The 15,679-nt window shown below is 42.5% G+C and overlaps 1 protein-coding gene across 1 annotated transcript in view; it reads right to left on the bottom strand.

Annotated features, from left to right (window-relative positions):
- The window catches only part of EXOSC1 (exosome component 1), a 132,655-nt gene that overhangs the window by 116,047 nt on the left and 929 nt on the right, over positions 1 to 15,679 (bottom strand). The window contains exon 2 of the mRNA XM_086922629.1: positions 10,860 to 10,975. Within this exon, the coding sequence (XP_086778755.1) occupies positions 10,860 to 10,975 (116 nt within the window). The remainder of the gene's footprint in view (positions 1 to 10,859; positions 10,976 to 15,679) is intronic.

Raw genomic sequence — 15,679 nt, 5'->3', positions numbered from 1 at the left:
AACAGTAACAAAGTTAAGACAATACATTTATCAACTAGGAGCACAGCCTTTAAATTGGAGCCTTCCCCGTCTGAATATTATTTTTTAATAATTCTAGCAACACTTTAGCTCCACTTTACAAACTAACAAGCCCTGGGAGAAACGACATCCTGCATGAAGAAATTTATGTTGCAGGTCTACGAAAAGAATTGGCAAGGGGATGAGGGAACTCTGACTTTAATAATGTAGGAGGTGGAAATTACTTCTCACTTGAGACAAGGTCATGAATTACAAGACAAAGAAGTTGCACTATTAAAACTGGCAGTAAAATACAGATACCGGACATAAGAAAGGGTTTTTTATCACCAGACAGGAGAACACAAAATAAGTCTTAATTAATGGGTAAAAGTGCTACCTAACATATAAGTTTATAAAGAGCACATTGCATGTAAAAAAATAGTAAAATCCAGTTTAAGTGACGGTGAGAGCTAAATTACTGGGCTGCTTGTATTCCGGTTCCGTGCGGACCTGGCTTGGGCATGTCGGGCTGGACTGTTCCACTTGGAGCAGGGTCAAGACTGATTTGCACATGGCTGGGTCCAAGCTGAGGTGGCATAGTGAGAAAAAGAAGATGGGTTGGAGTGCTACTCCAAGCTACTGCCAGTGGTTAGACTTATTGCAAGCAGCCTCCTATCATCTTTTGTGCGTTTCACAGAGCTAAATGGCTGCCATTTTATACAAATAAATTAAATGGAGAAGCAGGTAAAAACGAACTTCAAAATAAAAAAAGAAAATGCAGGAATTTCAAATAAAGATAACAGTTTATGGAGATGCTGTATTGCGGAGATGCTGTATTGCGTAGAGCTTTAACATTTACTATGGATATTAAGGCTGTTTGGAATCACAAATAGCCATCACAGAACCCAGTTACGAAAACAATACATTTCTCTTCTAGTTTTGGACTTCCTGTGTAACAAGTCGTCTGAACAGCAAAGTACAGCTTAATGTTGCTTGGAAATAGAAGACTATAAATTACAACATTTGGTCAAGAAATCCATGTGCTCTCACTCATGATTACGTTTGCCCTTTAACAAGCCTGAAGTCTATATTGCAAAAGAGCCCAGGGATGAATATATGCTGCATTGGCACTTCATTTTTACCACAGGCTAGCACAAGTAGAACAAGCATTGGCAAAGCGATAGGTCTTGCCTTTGGGACTTATTGGCTTTGTAAATTCATTTTGGCAATGCTCTACAACATCGATAAGATGCTGTGCAGCATTGTCAATACTTCAAGAAAGAAAAAAAGATGCAGCCACACCATTTTGTAGATGTGTGCATTCTTTACGGCGCATGTGTGCCTACAAAATAACTCTGGTTCCTTTTCTTTCTACTTACCCGAGATAGATCTGGTAAACAAAATAAATGTAAAAGTGCAAATTTAAGGTGGAGAGGCTGACAGCTATTTGCTGCCTGAGTGTTTCCTTCCCATAACAAAGAAATGTATAAACATGGCGGGAGCATGTAGGAAAGTGTCACCCTTTTTACCTGGTAAATGATGCAATTTTGACAGAAAAGAACTGGGTTCCTGCTAGCCAGGTCCTCAGTGCCAGATCTCTTACCGCAAAACTGTACAATTGCTTCCCCAATTGGCACACTTTTAGCTCTCCCTGCAAGTCCCTAGTAAATTGTACCTCTGGTACCTAGGGCAAGGAGACTAAGGAGGGACCCTAGGGAACGCAGCATGAAGAGTGACACCCTAAGGGACTCCTCACTACACTAAGGCAAACTGCCATTGCAGGCTGCATGATAAAAGTAAAGACACAACATGGCACACCTCCTGTGCACTATGCCTGCAAACACTGTATTCAATATATGCAAGTCACTTCTACAGCAGGCCGTTCAACCCTAACACAGGGAGCAGTTTATTACAGGTGAGAACATATGTGCATGAGCAGATATGACCCGTTGATGTCCATGTTTATTCCAAAACATTGCCAGTGAACAGTCAAGCCATCTTGAGTATATGTACTGCCGATTACAAGTTCCACAGTTACATGATGGCTTCACTAGGGAAATCATCGACACAGGAGGATCAGTGGCAGTGGTCCTCCTAGACCTAAGTGCGGCCTTTGATACGGTCAGTCACCAGGTCCTAACCCACCGTCTCGAGAATATTGGGGTCAAGGACAGAGCACTGAAGTGGCTATCGTCCTTTCTCTCCCGACGTTCCTACCAAGTATGGGAAGGCGAAAGCCGCTCCTCCTCTATCCCTCTCCAGTGTGGTGTGCCTCAGGGCTCTTCCCTGAGCCCTACGTTGTTTAACGTTTACATGGCCCCACTGGAGGAACTCGTCTCACCCTTTGGAGTCACTATCGTCAGCTATGCGGACGATACACTGCTGGTGGTGACACTCTCCCACCCCAAGCTTGAGCCCTCCAATCTCCACGACTGCCTCTCCAACGTACATAAGTGGATGAGCGACTCCGCTTTGAAGCTAAACGGCTCCAAAACGGAGATCCTGCTCCTAGGACAAAAAACTATGAGCCTCCCCTCTAACATCTGGCCCGCCTGCATGGGGGAACCCCCCACCCCCAAGAAGGAGGTAAAAAGTCTCGGAGTGTGGCTTGAGACGGACCTTACCTTTGGGACCCAGGCAAGAAAGACAGCCGGCATATGCTACGGTCTACTTAAGTCTTGCAGGAAGGTAATCCCACTACTACCTTTCCAGTCGCGTCTCATGCTGATCCAGGGCCTAATTTTATCCAGGCTGGATTACAGCAATGCCATCTACCTGGGCGCCCCTGAATCCACCTTTCAAACCCTGCAAAAAGCCCAAAACGCCGCAGCCCGACTCCTAACAAACACCCCGGCCAGATCATCTGCCAAGCCCGCTCTTAGGAAGCTGCACTGGCTCCCTATTAGGGAAAGGGTCGCTTTCAAGGCCCTCTGTCTTGCCCACAAGGTTCTCCACAATACCGGCCCGCCTATACTTAACAACTGGATCAGTCCCTACAGACCCACGAAAGCGCTTCGCTCGGAGCATGGAAACCTCATCATGATCCCTAAGGTGAAAAAGGCCCGCATAGGTGGCCGCCGCTTCTCGGTTAACACTGGCAAGAAGTGGAATGCACTCCCTTTGAGCATCAGAACAGAACCCAACCTCCTTCGGTTCAGAAAAGCACTCAAAACCCTACTCTTCCCCTAATCTGGCATTCTCCTGACTACACCCCTCAGTGAGTAACAAGGTTCAGCGCTGGGATACCCATCGGGTGACTACGCGCTCTACAAAACTATAAATAAATAAATAAATAAATACTGAAACCAAAGATGTTTAGTATCAAACAGCTCATATTAAAAGCTCACACCAATTCCAGAGATGGATTTATTAGTACAAGCACCCAGAGGGTTCATTAGAGGTATCCCCTGAAAACCTCTAGTGTACTGGCTGACTGGTGTAAACCAGCCTGCCACCACAGACAAGTTTCTGACTCCCTGCAGATGACAGCCCATGGTCTCCAAGGGCACAAAAAAATTCCAGCTTCAGCCGGAGGTGTTGTCACCTCCTTCAAGCAGGATGGATAATAATCAGCATATCAAGGAAAGAGCTTTCAAAAGCCTCTGCTTCCTTTGATGAAAGACTCCATCTTCCCTGGACAGAGGAAATGCCACCCCCTACTCTGGGCCTATTTGGCACCAGGACAGGCAGAAAAATCAGCTAGTCAGGAGGAGTGTTCACTATCTGGCTAGTTTCACCCCTAATGTGGGCTACCTAATGTGAACACGAAAACTAAAATTCTGCTATCTTGGTTTTAGGTGGAATTAAATTCCCCGAGTAAGGATTATGCCACTTCCTACAGGAAGTGGTCATATAGGGGATGTGGTTACACTAAACGGGAGTAGCCCATAGACTACCACCGGTCACTCCCCTTAATGCCCCTAAATTGAGTATTTAGGTGGCACCTCTGATGCCAGGAACTCAGATTTCACTAACGCAGAAGAAGAGGACAAAGAAGAACGAGAACTGAAGACTTGCCGTGGACTTTCTGGCGGCAAACCCTGCCTGCCTGCACCAGTCTCGACAATCGTGAAAAAACAGACTCATCCTGCAGATTAATCTCTACCAAAAACACCCATAGACTGCCAGCCCTCAGCAAATTGTCAGCAACCTCTATTGGAGTACAGGAAATACTCCCTTGATGTCTGCACCAAAACAGCAGAGTTCGGTTTACCATGCTGCCGCTGCCCAGTCATACCAACGTCGCAGCTGCACAGGAAGAGGTTACCGTGCTCTGGAAAGTCAGATCAGTCTCTCCACCAAGTGAGAAAATGCCAGGACCTACCGGGTACCGGCCCCCTTGCAGCAACCAAAGCCTGTTTAAGTCCAATCCGGACTGCTGGTTGGACGGGAGGGAGGGGCTCGCGGATGGTCCAATGCATGGGACTGCAACCACTATGAGGTATGTATTCACAACTTCCAACTGCTGGCTACGAATGCACACCTGTATTATGTTATTATGCAAAAAATGTAATAAAGTTTATTAAAAAAAAAGAAGAATACTAACCGCGGGAAGCACTTTGGACCTTACCACCTTTTGTCCTGAAGGGGGCCCTCGGAAATATACTGCAAGTACCTGTATACCGTACAGGTCTGTTTCTCCCATAGGAAAGCATTACGTGTAAAGATGCGTTTATTTTTTATTTATTTTTTACTTTTTTTATTGACAGCACAAGCAAACTTACATTTCAAAAATAAAACATTTTACACAATAGTAAAGTAAAGAAGAAAATTAAAGTACATGAATTCCTTGAAAACTTAATCAAATAAAAAATAGGCAAGGAGATCTACAGTATATTAAAAAAATTAAAAAAAGAATACACCAGGAACTATTCACAAATCGTGAATAGGGAACAAGTTACCCCAAATTTTATCAACTTTCTTCAAAGAACCAATCCCTCGAATTCTTGCAGTTGAAAGTTCCATATCATATATCTCATTTACCAGTAGCCACCATTCGGTTACCACTGGTGGTTTATCAGAGATCCAAGCCCTAGCAATTATCAATCTTGCACAAGAAATTAGAATAAACATTAGGTCCTTATAAATAGCAGTATTTGGTTGTATTCCCAGAAGTATCATCTCGGCGGAGATTTTACCAAAGAACAATTTATGCAGTTTCAGCACTTTTTCTATTTCATCCCATAATGTTTGTAGAGCAGGGCATGAAAAAATTATGTGTACTATATCTGCTGCTAGTAGATCGCATTTTGGGCATTTTATACACTCGGGTAATGCATTGTTCCCTGACCACTTAAAGAATGAAGCGGCGTGTAGTATAGCTGGCATACAGTCTTGTAAGATTGAAGTTTTAAGCTAGCAGAATTAGTTAAAGAGTTACTGTTATGAAAAAAAGTGGAAATATTATTTGAAGAAATGGGCAGTCCTAAAGTAGTAGTCCACTTCTGTGCGATTTTGACACAGTCATCATAGACAGAGACATTTGTACCCCAAGCTGATTAGTTCGCTATTTGTTTCCCCGTAAATGCAAATCCATATTTCTGAGTCTAAAATTTCCCTTAGTTTCATTCTATTCGTGAAGAAATCACGTATCTGTGTGTATTTGAAAAGAGCATTTGCAGGTAGTTTATAAAGTGTTCTTAAGGTATCAAATGTTAAAAAGCCTGATGATCCGTATAAATCGGAGAGGTGGTTTATACCGTGATTAGCCCATATTCTAACTATCGGATCACTAAAAATCTCAGGTAAACCCGGATTATACCATATGCTTAGCTTTGGGTGAAAGAACGTAGTTTTAATAATAGCCATAATAGTATACCATATATGTACTACATCTTTCGCGGTCTTAAACTTCACTCGTTTAAAGTAGTTTGGGTAGTTGCTTCTAGCTAAAAATTGTACAGAATTTGCGCCTAACATAAATTGGTGATCTAACTATCCATATTTCTGAGAAAAAAGGCTGCGTATCCGACCCAGGAAAGAAGCGTAAAAATAAAATTTAAATTCGGGGAAGTCTAGGCCACCTTTACTAGTAGTTATTTTGAGAAGAGACAGAGCTCTGCGATTTTTCTTGTAGCCCCAAATGTAGCTTCCTAGAATACCATCCAGTTTAAAAAAAAATAAGTTGTTGACATATAGCGGGATGGACCTGAACAAATACAAAAATTTTGGTAGAACGTTCATTTTTATAAGGTTGATTCGTCCTATTAAGTTTAAGGGAACCTTATGCCATTTTTTAAGGGTCCCTGTTGTCACCTTCAATAGTGTATCGTAGTTTAGGGTCATAATTTCTTTTAAGTTGGATGTTATTTTAATACCCAAGTAGTTCGCAGTGTGGCAAACCCCCAAACTGGAGCCGGGAGCTTCTGGTTAACAACGATTTGCGTTTTGTTTAAGTTTAATTTGTACCCAGAGACCAAGCCGAATTCGTCAGCTTCCTTAATGAACCCAGCTATGGCTTTAGGTACATCGGTTGTATAAATTGCAAGATCGTCTGCGTAAGCAGTAATTTTGAGGGAGTTATTGCCATGCGTAAATGGAATAATACATTCTTGGGTCAGTATTGAATTAATAAAAGGCTCCATTGCGAGAGCAAACAAGAGGGGCGACAGGGGGCACCCTTGACGTGTGCCTCTTAGAACCGGGAAACTATTGGAGATTAAATTAGCATAACCTATTTTTGCTTTAGGTGAGTCATACAGGGCTTGAATCCTGGTAAGAAACAGTTTCCCAAAGCCCATCCTCCTTAATAAAGCCCAAAGATAATCCCACCCCACTCGGTCGAAGGCTTTTTCTGCATCTAATAACACCATACTGAGTGGGGAGGTATTGGTGTTGGCAACGTCAAATGCAGTAATGGCAGTGTTGACATGTGCTGTCGTGTCTCTACCCATCACAAAGCCGTGCTGGGGTTGGCTAACTAATTTAGGCATTAGCAGGGCTAATCTCATAGCTAGTAGTTTTGAATAAACCTTGGCGTCAGCATTTATCAAGGAGATGGGCCGATAAGACCCACACTCCACAGGTGATTTACCCTTCTTTAAAAAAAGATTTTAGCAGTTTTCCAGGATTTAGGGATTTTGCCTGTGTTTCCAATTTGGTTGATCACTGAGCAAAGTGTAGGTAGAAGTTCCTCGCTGCAACATTTATAAATTTCCATTGTAAAGATGCGTTTAAGTGAACATTTTACTTACATGTAAAAGTAAATATTTTAAAAAAAAATACTTAATTGGTTAAGAAAGCCTTGGTATCAACATTGATTTAAAAGTAGGATTCATTTTTCTAAATTGGTCTTGAATTTATTCTTGGTGTGTCTCATTTATTATCTCTGTGAGTACAACAAATGCTTAGCACTACCCTCTCATAAGCCTAAACTGCTCACCCACACTTCCACAAAAGTGAGCATTTAGCATTATCTTTTTTTGCCTCTGTAAACCAATAAGGGTTGCCTGGACACTCTGCACAGTGTACCTCATTTTGGTAGACTGTAATGAGAGCCAGCTTCTTACAGGGCAGCAGAGTGGGTTTGGGGTAGCAATGGGGAGTGTGTGTGGGGGGAGAAAAACACTTGAGAGCCACCCGCAGGTGTGGAAAAAGTGCATGAGTGAAAATGCAACATGGAGTGTGTAAGAGGGAGGGAGCTTGGAAGGGAAAAACCAATTTGTTTATAACATGACGGCGATGGCACCATGGGTGTTCATCTGGCATGGGAGAGGCACACGATGGAGAGCTGGAACACGCATACACTCTATTGGACTGCATAAGCAAAAAGATAAAAGAAATGTTCCATAAAAGTGAACAGTGGAAGGACAGAAGCCCATCAGTCGGAGATATGGTAACGAGGCTATGCTCCAGAGGAGGGACAAACACAAGATGGACAAGCTTGGGCAAGAAAAGCCATCAAGAAAGAAGCAATTAAATGAATGATAATAAAGTAAACCATGGTAAGCAATGGGCAGACTGTAAGTTCTGGTTAAGACCATGCTAGGTCTAATGCAATGTCTGGTTACTAAGAGGAACAATTTCAAATAGGCATGCACAAATACATATTTTATATCTTTTATAAACAGAAATAATCCTCATGCCTGCTCCACTGTGATAATTCTCCTGTCCAGCTTGCCTGCGGTCCGCTACCCTCTGCTGTCTGTCTACATGCTGTCCTCCATTTGTGCCTCTGCTCGTTTCTTGCTCGGTTTTGCCTTTTCTGCCCTCCGTATTGCCTTTTCTGCCCTTTGTTTTGCCTTTTCTGCTTGTTTCTCAGCCCTCTGTTTGGCCAGATCTGCTCCTTTTTCTGCCCTCAGTTTTGCCTTTTCTGCTAATTTTTCTACCCACTTTGCCATTTCTGCTCCTTATGCTGCTCGGTTTTGTCTTTCTGCTTGTTTTTCTGCCCTCTATTTTACCCTCTACTGCTTTGTTTAGCTTTTTCAGTTCATTTCATCCAGGTGTTTCCCTCCTCCCACCACCCAGGACCTACTTAATGGTGGAGAAGTGTGGCTCACTGGTTAGAGCAGGCAGACCCTGAAGCAGAGGTCAGACCCGGGACCAGGGTTCAATTCCCGACGCGGCAGGGTCTTGAGCTCAAATGTCCATGGACTCGATAATTCTCGCTTCGGTGCCTGACCTAATCGTGGGTTCACACTCTGCAACTCTGGGCATTAAGCTTGCTTAATCTCCACAACGGCCCCCTGCGGCGGGATGCCTGGCTTTCACCTTGGGGATGCCCTGTAGGGGCTATCTCACAGGGAAAAGCCAGGACGGGTTCCCAAGGCAAGCGCAGAGATACCCCTTCGGGGGTCGATTCTGGCGCTATATAAGAAACATAATAAGAAACATAATAACCCCATTGTGCAGGTCCTCGTGCCAGCTCCCACTGCAACAGTTTTCCTGTCCAGCTCGCCTGCAGACCGCTACCCTTTGCTGCCTGTCTACCTATTGCCCTCCGTTTGAACCACCTCTGCTCGTTTCTTCTTCTTGTTTTGCCTATTTCAGCTCGTTTTTCTGCCCTCTGTTATGCCTTTTCTGCTCGTTTTCTGCCCTTTGTTATGCCCTCTTCTTCTCTATTTTGCCTTTTCTGCTAATTTGTAGCCCCCAGTTTTGCCTTTTCTGCTCACTACTTTTTCTACCCCCTGTTTTGCCTTTTTCTGCTAGTCTCTTTCCTCTTCCAGCAGTTTCCCTCCTCCTGCCACCCCACCCTCCCCGAGGACCTACTTAACGGAGGCTGCAGTGCAACCCCATTGAGCAGGTCATGCCAGCTCCCACTGCGATTGTTTTCCTGTTCAGCCGGTACCCTTTGCTGCCTGCCGACCTATTGCCCTCCGTTTGAACCTCCTCTGCTCGTTTCTTCTTGTTGTTTTGCCTATTTCAGCTCGTTTTTCTGCCCTCTGTTGTGCCTTTCTGCTCGTTTTCTGCCCTCGGTTTTCCCTTTTTTGCTTGTTTCGACCCTCTTCCCACAGTTTCCACAAGACCTGGCTTTTGGACTGAGACTTTGCACCCCAACATCCAGATACACCCCCTCCCACCCTCCCAAGGGTGACAGTGCTGCACTCAACAAATGGCGATTGATTGCAATGAAGCTTTCTATTCATAATGTTTACACATTGGTTAATTGTATAATTGGTTGCTCAATGTAATTACATTTCTGTATTTGATGCATTATAGTTTAATGGGTGTTTATGATAACTGTTTATTTTGAGAATACGGAGTACAAAGAATTTTTACTTCAATATACAAATTTGCACACCCATTCATCGAGGAGCAGTTTATGTTTGAAAAGAGGGAGGGAGTGTATATGGGGATGTGGAGAGGAGGCAAGGAAAAGACAATGTGCAGGTATGAAACAGTCTCTTATCGCTCAAAGACAGTAGCAAGTAAGCACTGCCTAGTGTCTGCTAGACCTTTGGAATGAAAACCCAAAGTACCACTTCCTACCTCTCTGTGAACAACATGACTGTCATCGTGAAAACCATATGCCAGTCCAGCATGTTCTCCTATGAAGCACTAGGAATTGCAGTGCAACTGAAGTGAACCTGAACTAAGAACTAATAAATGGAGTCAACTAGTCATGTTATCTTCCTAGTCACGCCCGGTCTACTTGTTGATATAAACTGCAGGTTTTTGCTAATCCAGTTGTTACGTATCACAGATTGTGGCACTTGAAATCCAGGGATCTTATACATCAAACCAATATTATAACTTATAGTAAGCTTAGAAAAGTAGTCACCTCGACATCCTCAACATACATGGTGGCTGTGACCGTTTCCAGCAGTACATAGGGCTAAATCCAGTTGTATCTTTGAAGTTGCCCTTTTATTTATTGTCATTATGGCATTACCAGATGAAGAATGAAATTATTGTGTAATAGCGATTTTTGTGAACATATCCCATTGTGAGATTTTCTATTGTTAGTGGAGTTCAAAGGCACAACCACAATCCTGTCTAAACCTTTTAGCACTAAAGAGTGACATCCAGTTCAACTACACTCTTCTTATTTTGGTGTAACTATCCAAATGAATTTCAGCAGATATGTGATAACAGATATTAATGTCTTATTACTTCTTAATTAATGGCTAATGTATTTACAATGCTAGAGAAGCATCCTTCAGTTGGGGAGCAAGGAAAGAGAAAATCGTATTTACAGCATTTTCAAACCGCAGAAGTGTGGTATTAAGAACTATTTAAAAACGACGTTTTATCTTGGTACCCCAAATCGGCCTTCCACACAAAACTGGTTCTCTTTGGTTAGCTTTCATCCAAAGTATGACAGACAACACACAGAACATAGGTGGATAACCGATTCATAAGCACCTACCCACCAACACAAATTACAGACTCAAAGCACAACAAACCTATTGGTCTTTACTTACCATTCCATTATCACTTTTCTTCATCACATACCCTGAGAGGGAGGCATAAATATACCCATGCCTGCTGTATGTCCCACTGCCAGGGTAAAAGTCTTCAAGACTGCACAACCGTTCTCCTAAAATTGCAAAAAAATTGTATCAGAGACCAGGATATTCAGACTTTTAACGGGGCCAAAACTCCTGCTACTGTCAAAACAAGTGGGTCATCAATTCTAATTTCCTCTCCAACACCTTCTACCATTTTTAAATGTGAGCATTTATTTTGCTTTGATCATTTCTAGACTCAAACCTTGTGAATATTAAAGAGATATTTACCAGCCTGCATCATGCGATAGGCAAACCTGACACTAGGATAAGTTGGGTGCTTTCAGCACCTTTTAGAATCTTAAGAGTCATATTTTGAGTTGAACAAGGCTGAATTCGGTTAATTAGATAAATATTACATTCTCAGATTATTATAAAAATATAAAAGTAGTTTTACCTTATAGAACACAGACAGTGTTTCACTGGAAATCAGCAGAACCTATATATATATATATATATATATATATATATATATATATATATATATATATATACTGATCTTACTTGGCAGTGATCTTGTCAAAGGTAAGGTAATTCTACTGATCTTTGCCTAAACGTGCAAACTGTGGCAAAACCTTTGCTCTGTTTTCAACGTTACATCCCTAAAAACAAAGTGGTAATGTCATAGGTCAATGCTTTACAAATCAAAAAAATAAGTAAAAACTGAGTTAACAGCTTTTTACATAGCGCTTATTACAACAGTGGTCTAGTGAAAATGTTATGGGGCTGCACATATCAAGTGTAAGTATTACTAACTCAATGTATTCATTTCTGCAGACTGGTTCTAGCCTGCCAGGATGTTACCTAATACATTGCACACACCTTAAAAATAGACCTTAAATTCACTCAACTAGGTAACAGTGTTCATGGATGTGATCTTTTTAAACTATACTGCTCTCAGTGGGGCAGTATGGTGTTCAGTGGGGGAGAGGATGCGGTACTATGGCCAGAGCTGCCCTATTTTGAACTGGAGAACCAGGTTTAGCCTTCATGACAAGTCCACCAGACCACTTTCCTGAGAGAGTACATTCCCATGCTAGACTTTAGAAGGCCCCATTAGACCTTAGAAGCCCTGGTGTCTTAGCACCAGCAGGTGGATCCTAGTGGTGACACGTGTGGGTTAACCATGAAGGCCTGTCCACCTCAAACAATATCGAAGTTCACCTCCAGTTGTGCGGACAGGCATACGAAGCAACACACCCCAGAGCAACAGTGACTGTCACTGATGTCACAGGACCTTGAGACCAGTCCGCCTCACCCATTGGTACCTCCATTGGCCTTGTTTCAGCAGTAGTAGTGCAACTCACCAGGGGTCAGCAATGCAGGATTTACACACACGCCAAACTAAGTGCTCAAACTTCAGAATCTCCTTACTTCATACACAAGCACCTTTAACATGTGCGGACAGCTTTGGGGCCACTGGAATTATGCAGCAATGGAGGACAAAATTATGTTGCATTGTTGCCTAAATTATGCAACAAAGAAAAAAAAGCTGCAGCGTAATGTGGTACATTTTTTGATACTTTATTATTTTTACACATACTAACAGTTGCTGAAAAGAGTTTGCTTTATTAACACCTTGGCTGCTAGCGCTATTTTCCTTCTGCGCTGCATTCCCAGATTTTCCATTGTTCATGACGAGCTCAGCTCGTCATCAGCACAGCTCAACTGTGCCTCATGACGAGCTGAGCTCGTCATGAGCATAGAAGGGGTTAATACCAGTGTAATATGCAAATACAGCGGTGAGAAAGGTGACCAGTCAACCTTTGCAGAGGGCCCTCCAATTAAAAGAAACACAAGTCACATTTTTAAGTAGCTTTTCATCAGTTTGAGCTACAAAATTTTTTTGTTAAAATTACCAGATTATGCAACAAATGAGCTATTATGTGGCAGCGCCATAATAATGTGGAAAACATTTGCAAACTAGAAAATGTTGCCATTCATGTTTGAACTGTTCTGGTGGAAAAAGGGAGAAGTGCTGATGACAGAAACTGCATGGCTCGGAGACAAATTGTCTGATACTCTACTTTTAAGTGTATTTGGGATATTCTGTGATTGGAAACATATCCCACCTTGTGACTGTATTATAATGTCAATAACTCATATTAAACCTTAAATAAATGTGTATCCATTGGTAGAATTAAATAACGTAATAAGATGTAACTGGTCGGGAGAAATGACAAACAATACTAAAACTTGGGACGTTTTGCTCTTTTTGGTCGCACCTCTGACTCCGCCCACTGACCCAATCCTCAGGTTATTCCTACTCTCCGATTCTCCGCCCACAGTCCCCCTACTTTTTTCCCCTCCACTTCGACAACTGATTACACCTCATAAACAAGCATTGGCATAGCCAATAGGTCTCGACTTTGGGACCTTATAAGTGTTTAGCCATGCAACAGTTGATGTTGTTGCACCAAGGATATTGTGCTGGATGACTAAACACTTATAAAGTCCCAAAGGCAAGACGTATTGACTATGCCAATGCTTGTATAGGTCTGGTGCTAACCAAGCACTTTTGATTTTTACTAATATTATACAGACAATACACTTTCAGCTTGTACTCTTCATTCAGTGGTCTGTTGGCCCATTCACATTTGTCTTGTGCCTATTACTGCAGACAGCAAGGGTCAATGGTTTAGCCTATTTTAGCCATTAATTAATTTCACTGTGCGTGACAACATTCTGCTCTTTCACAAGAAACACATCCATATACAAAGTAGTTCCCTTCAGTGCCATTGACTACCAATCCATTATATGCTTTTTGAGATCTGAATAATATAGTTTTGCTTTGAGCTATTTTTTTTTTTTTTTTAATACTGCTGTGAGCCCAGCAGTTACACCAACACTAAAGGTTTACGAAACCAATGGATACACAAACCATGCATTAACAAATTCGAGCCCAACTTGATGGACAATTTAGTAAGAAACATTCTTACCAGGTATACAGTAGATTGGTTCCAAAGAGACTATTACACAGTCATTTAATCAATGTGTTACACTGGAGGTCCCAACTTTGCGAGACACTTGCCGTATGATTCCCTTAATGACTGAATTAATCGGTTTTAATAAAACCAACTTTGTGTACGAGTGCCTTTTCAGAGAGATGCAGTCTGGATAGGGGGCAGGGCCATGCTTCTGCTGCGCTTTATAAATATCCGCAGCCGCCGTCACAGCAACATGTACAGGAGATTTTTCTTCTTTATGGTGCCATTCATTTCATCCGGGTCATTATCCCCCGATACACACGCATGTTCTGACAAATGTACCCATTGAATAATGCGCTTGATGAGTGAGGGAGAGGGGGGGCACAAATGCATCACATCATAAACAGAGGTGGTCTGCTGCTGGGAGCATCATCAAAGAAGGCGGCCTCACCACTCACACTTTATTACACTAAAGACTGTATCTGCAGACAGCACACACACACAAACTCATACACAAGCCTAAACGCACACAGATATTCAGGTACGCATATATACAAAACCTCACACAAATGCACAAACACATGCAAAACGGACATGGGCAGATATACACACAAACACACGAAAGCAGATATGTAATCTCAAAAACACACCAGCATTCTTGCAAATCGATATACAAGTGCATCTACAGTGGCACATACCTACAAATATGTGTTCTCCTTCAGACTTAGACACACAGATACACCACACCATACCTGTTAATGAATAAAGTGACTTATTTGTGGTGGGGGAGTCTTTTGAAGTCAAAAGGTAGGAATTCGTTTTTGGAGGGCGAGGAAGGTTTGCGGGCATGAGAAGAAGTTGGCATATTGGGGGGTGAAACAATTCTTGGGCAGGTGCACCCGGCAAACAAGAGTGAGTTGAAGGGTATACTAGTTCTAGGCACTCACACCAACACACTAGGCAAAAAATTCGACACACAGGCCTTTAAACACAGGAACAAACAACAGGCAATACCATACGTACTACTGGAGGCAGAGATGTATTCACGTGGATTAAGGTGATTCCGGGAGCACGTGCAGGACAAGAAAAATCGGCTTCGCTCTTGATGGGAACTGACATGTGCAGAATAAATGTAAATAAACAACAGGCTGCCAGAGAGAAGAGGAGGCTTGATTGCATTGATTATGTAAAAAGGAACGGGCGCCTGGCAAATGTTAATGTACTTCAACTAGCGACTGACTTTGTGAGGAAAAAAAAGGAAAATAAAAAGCAAGCATCAGGGGCATATGATTCTGAGCAATTGTTTGGCCGCTCTGTTAGCTAAAGATGATGCATATACAATTACTGATTTCAAAACGTAGCCCAATAGGAATATGGCCCTATATGTTGAGTTAGCTGACAGAAGGAGTATTCAACAACAAGCACTAAAACACAAGCGAGGCACCGCGGCCGCAAAATTTAACTGTTAACTGAGAGGGGAAGCAGGAGGTGAGCCTACGAGTGGTGCGCGCGCGCCTAGAAGAGCGGCGGCTAAAGGCCCTGAGACGAAAGCCACATGGCGCCTGTGCGCGTAACCGCACACTAGGCCACACAAAAAGCTGTGGTCTGCTTCTCAAAGCCCACTTACTAAAAGTCTCGCCAGAGTAACACATGCGCTGGCTCAGACGAGACCAAAAAAACTACAAACTGACGAATCAGGTGCTCAATATTAGATACTTTTACAAAATAGCAATACCTTCTCTCAAAGAACATTTTTTTGCAATTGGTATTTAAGTAACATGTAAATCCAGCCTCATATTGACACAATCA

Source organism: Lissotriton vulgaris, chromosome 5 (genome assembly GCF_964263255.1).
Source record: "Lissotriton vulgaris chromosome 5, aLisVul1.2, whole genome shotgun sequence".
NCBI lineage: Eukaryota > Metazoa > Chordata > Amphibia > Caudata > Salamandridae > Lissotriton > Lissotriton vulgaris.
The sequence above is the reverse complement of the archived record's forward strand: the minus strand, read 5'-3'. Positions and strand labels throughout refer to the sequence as shown.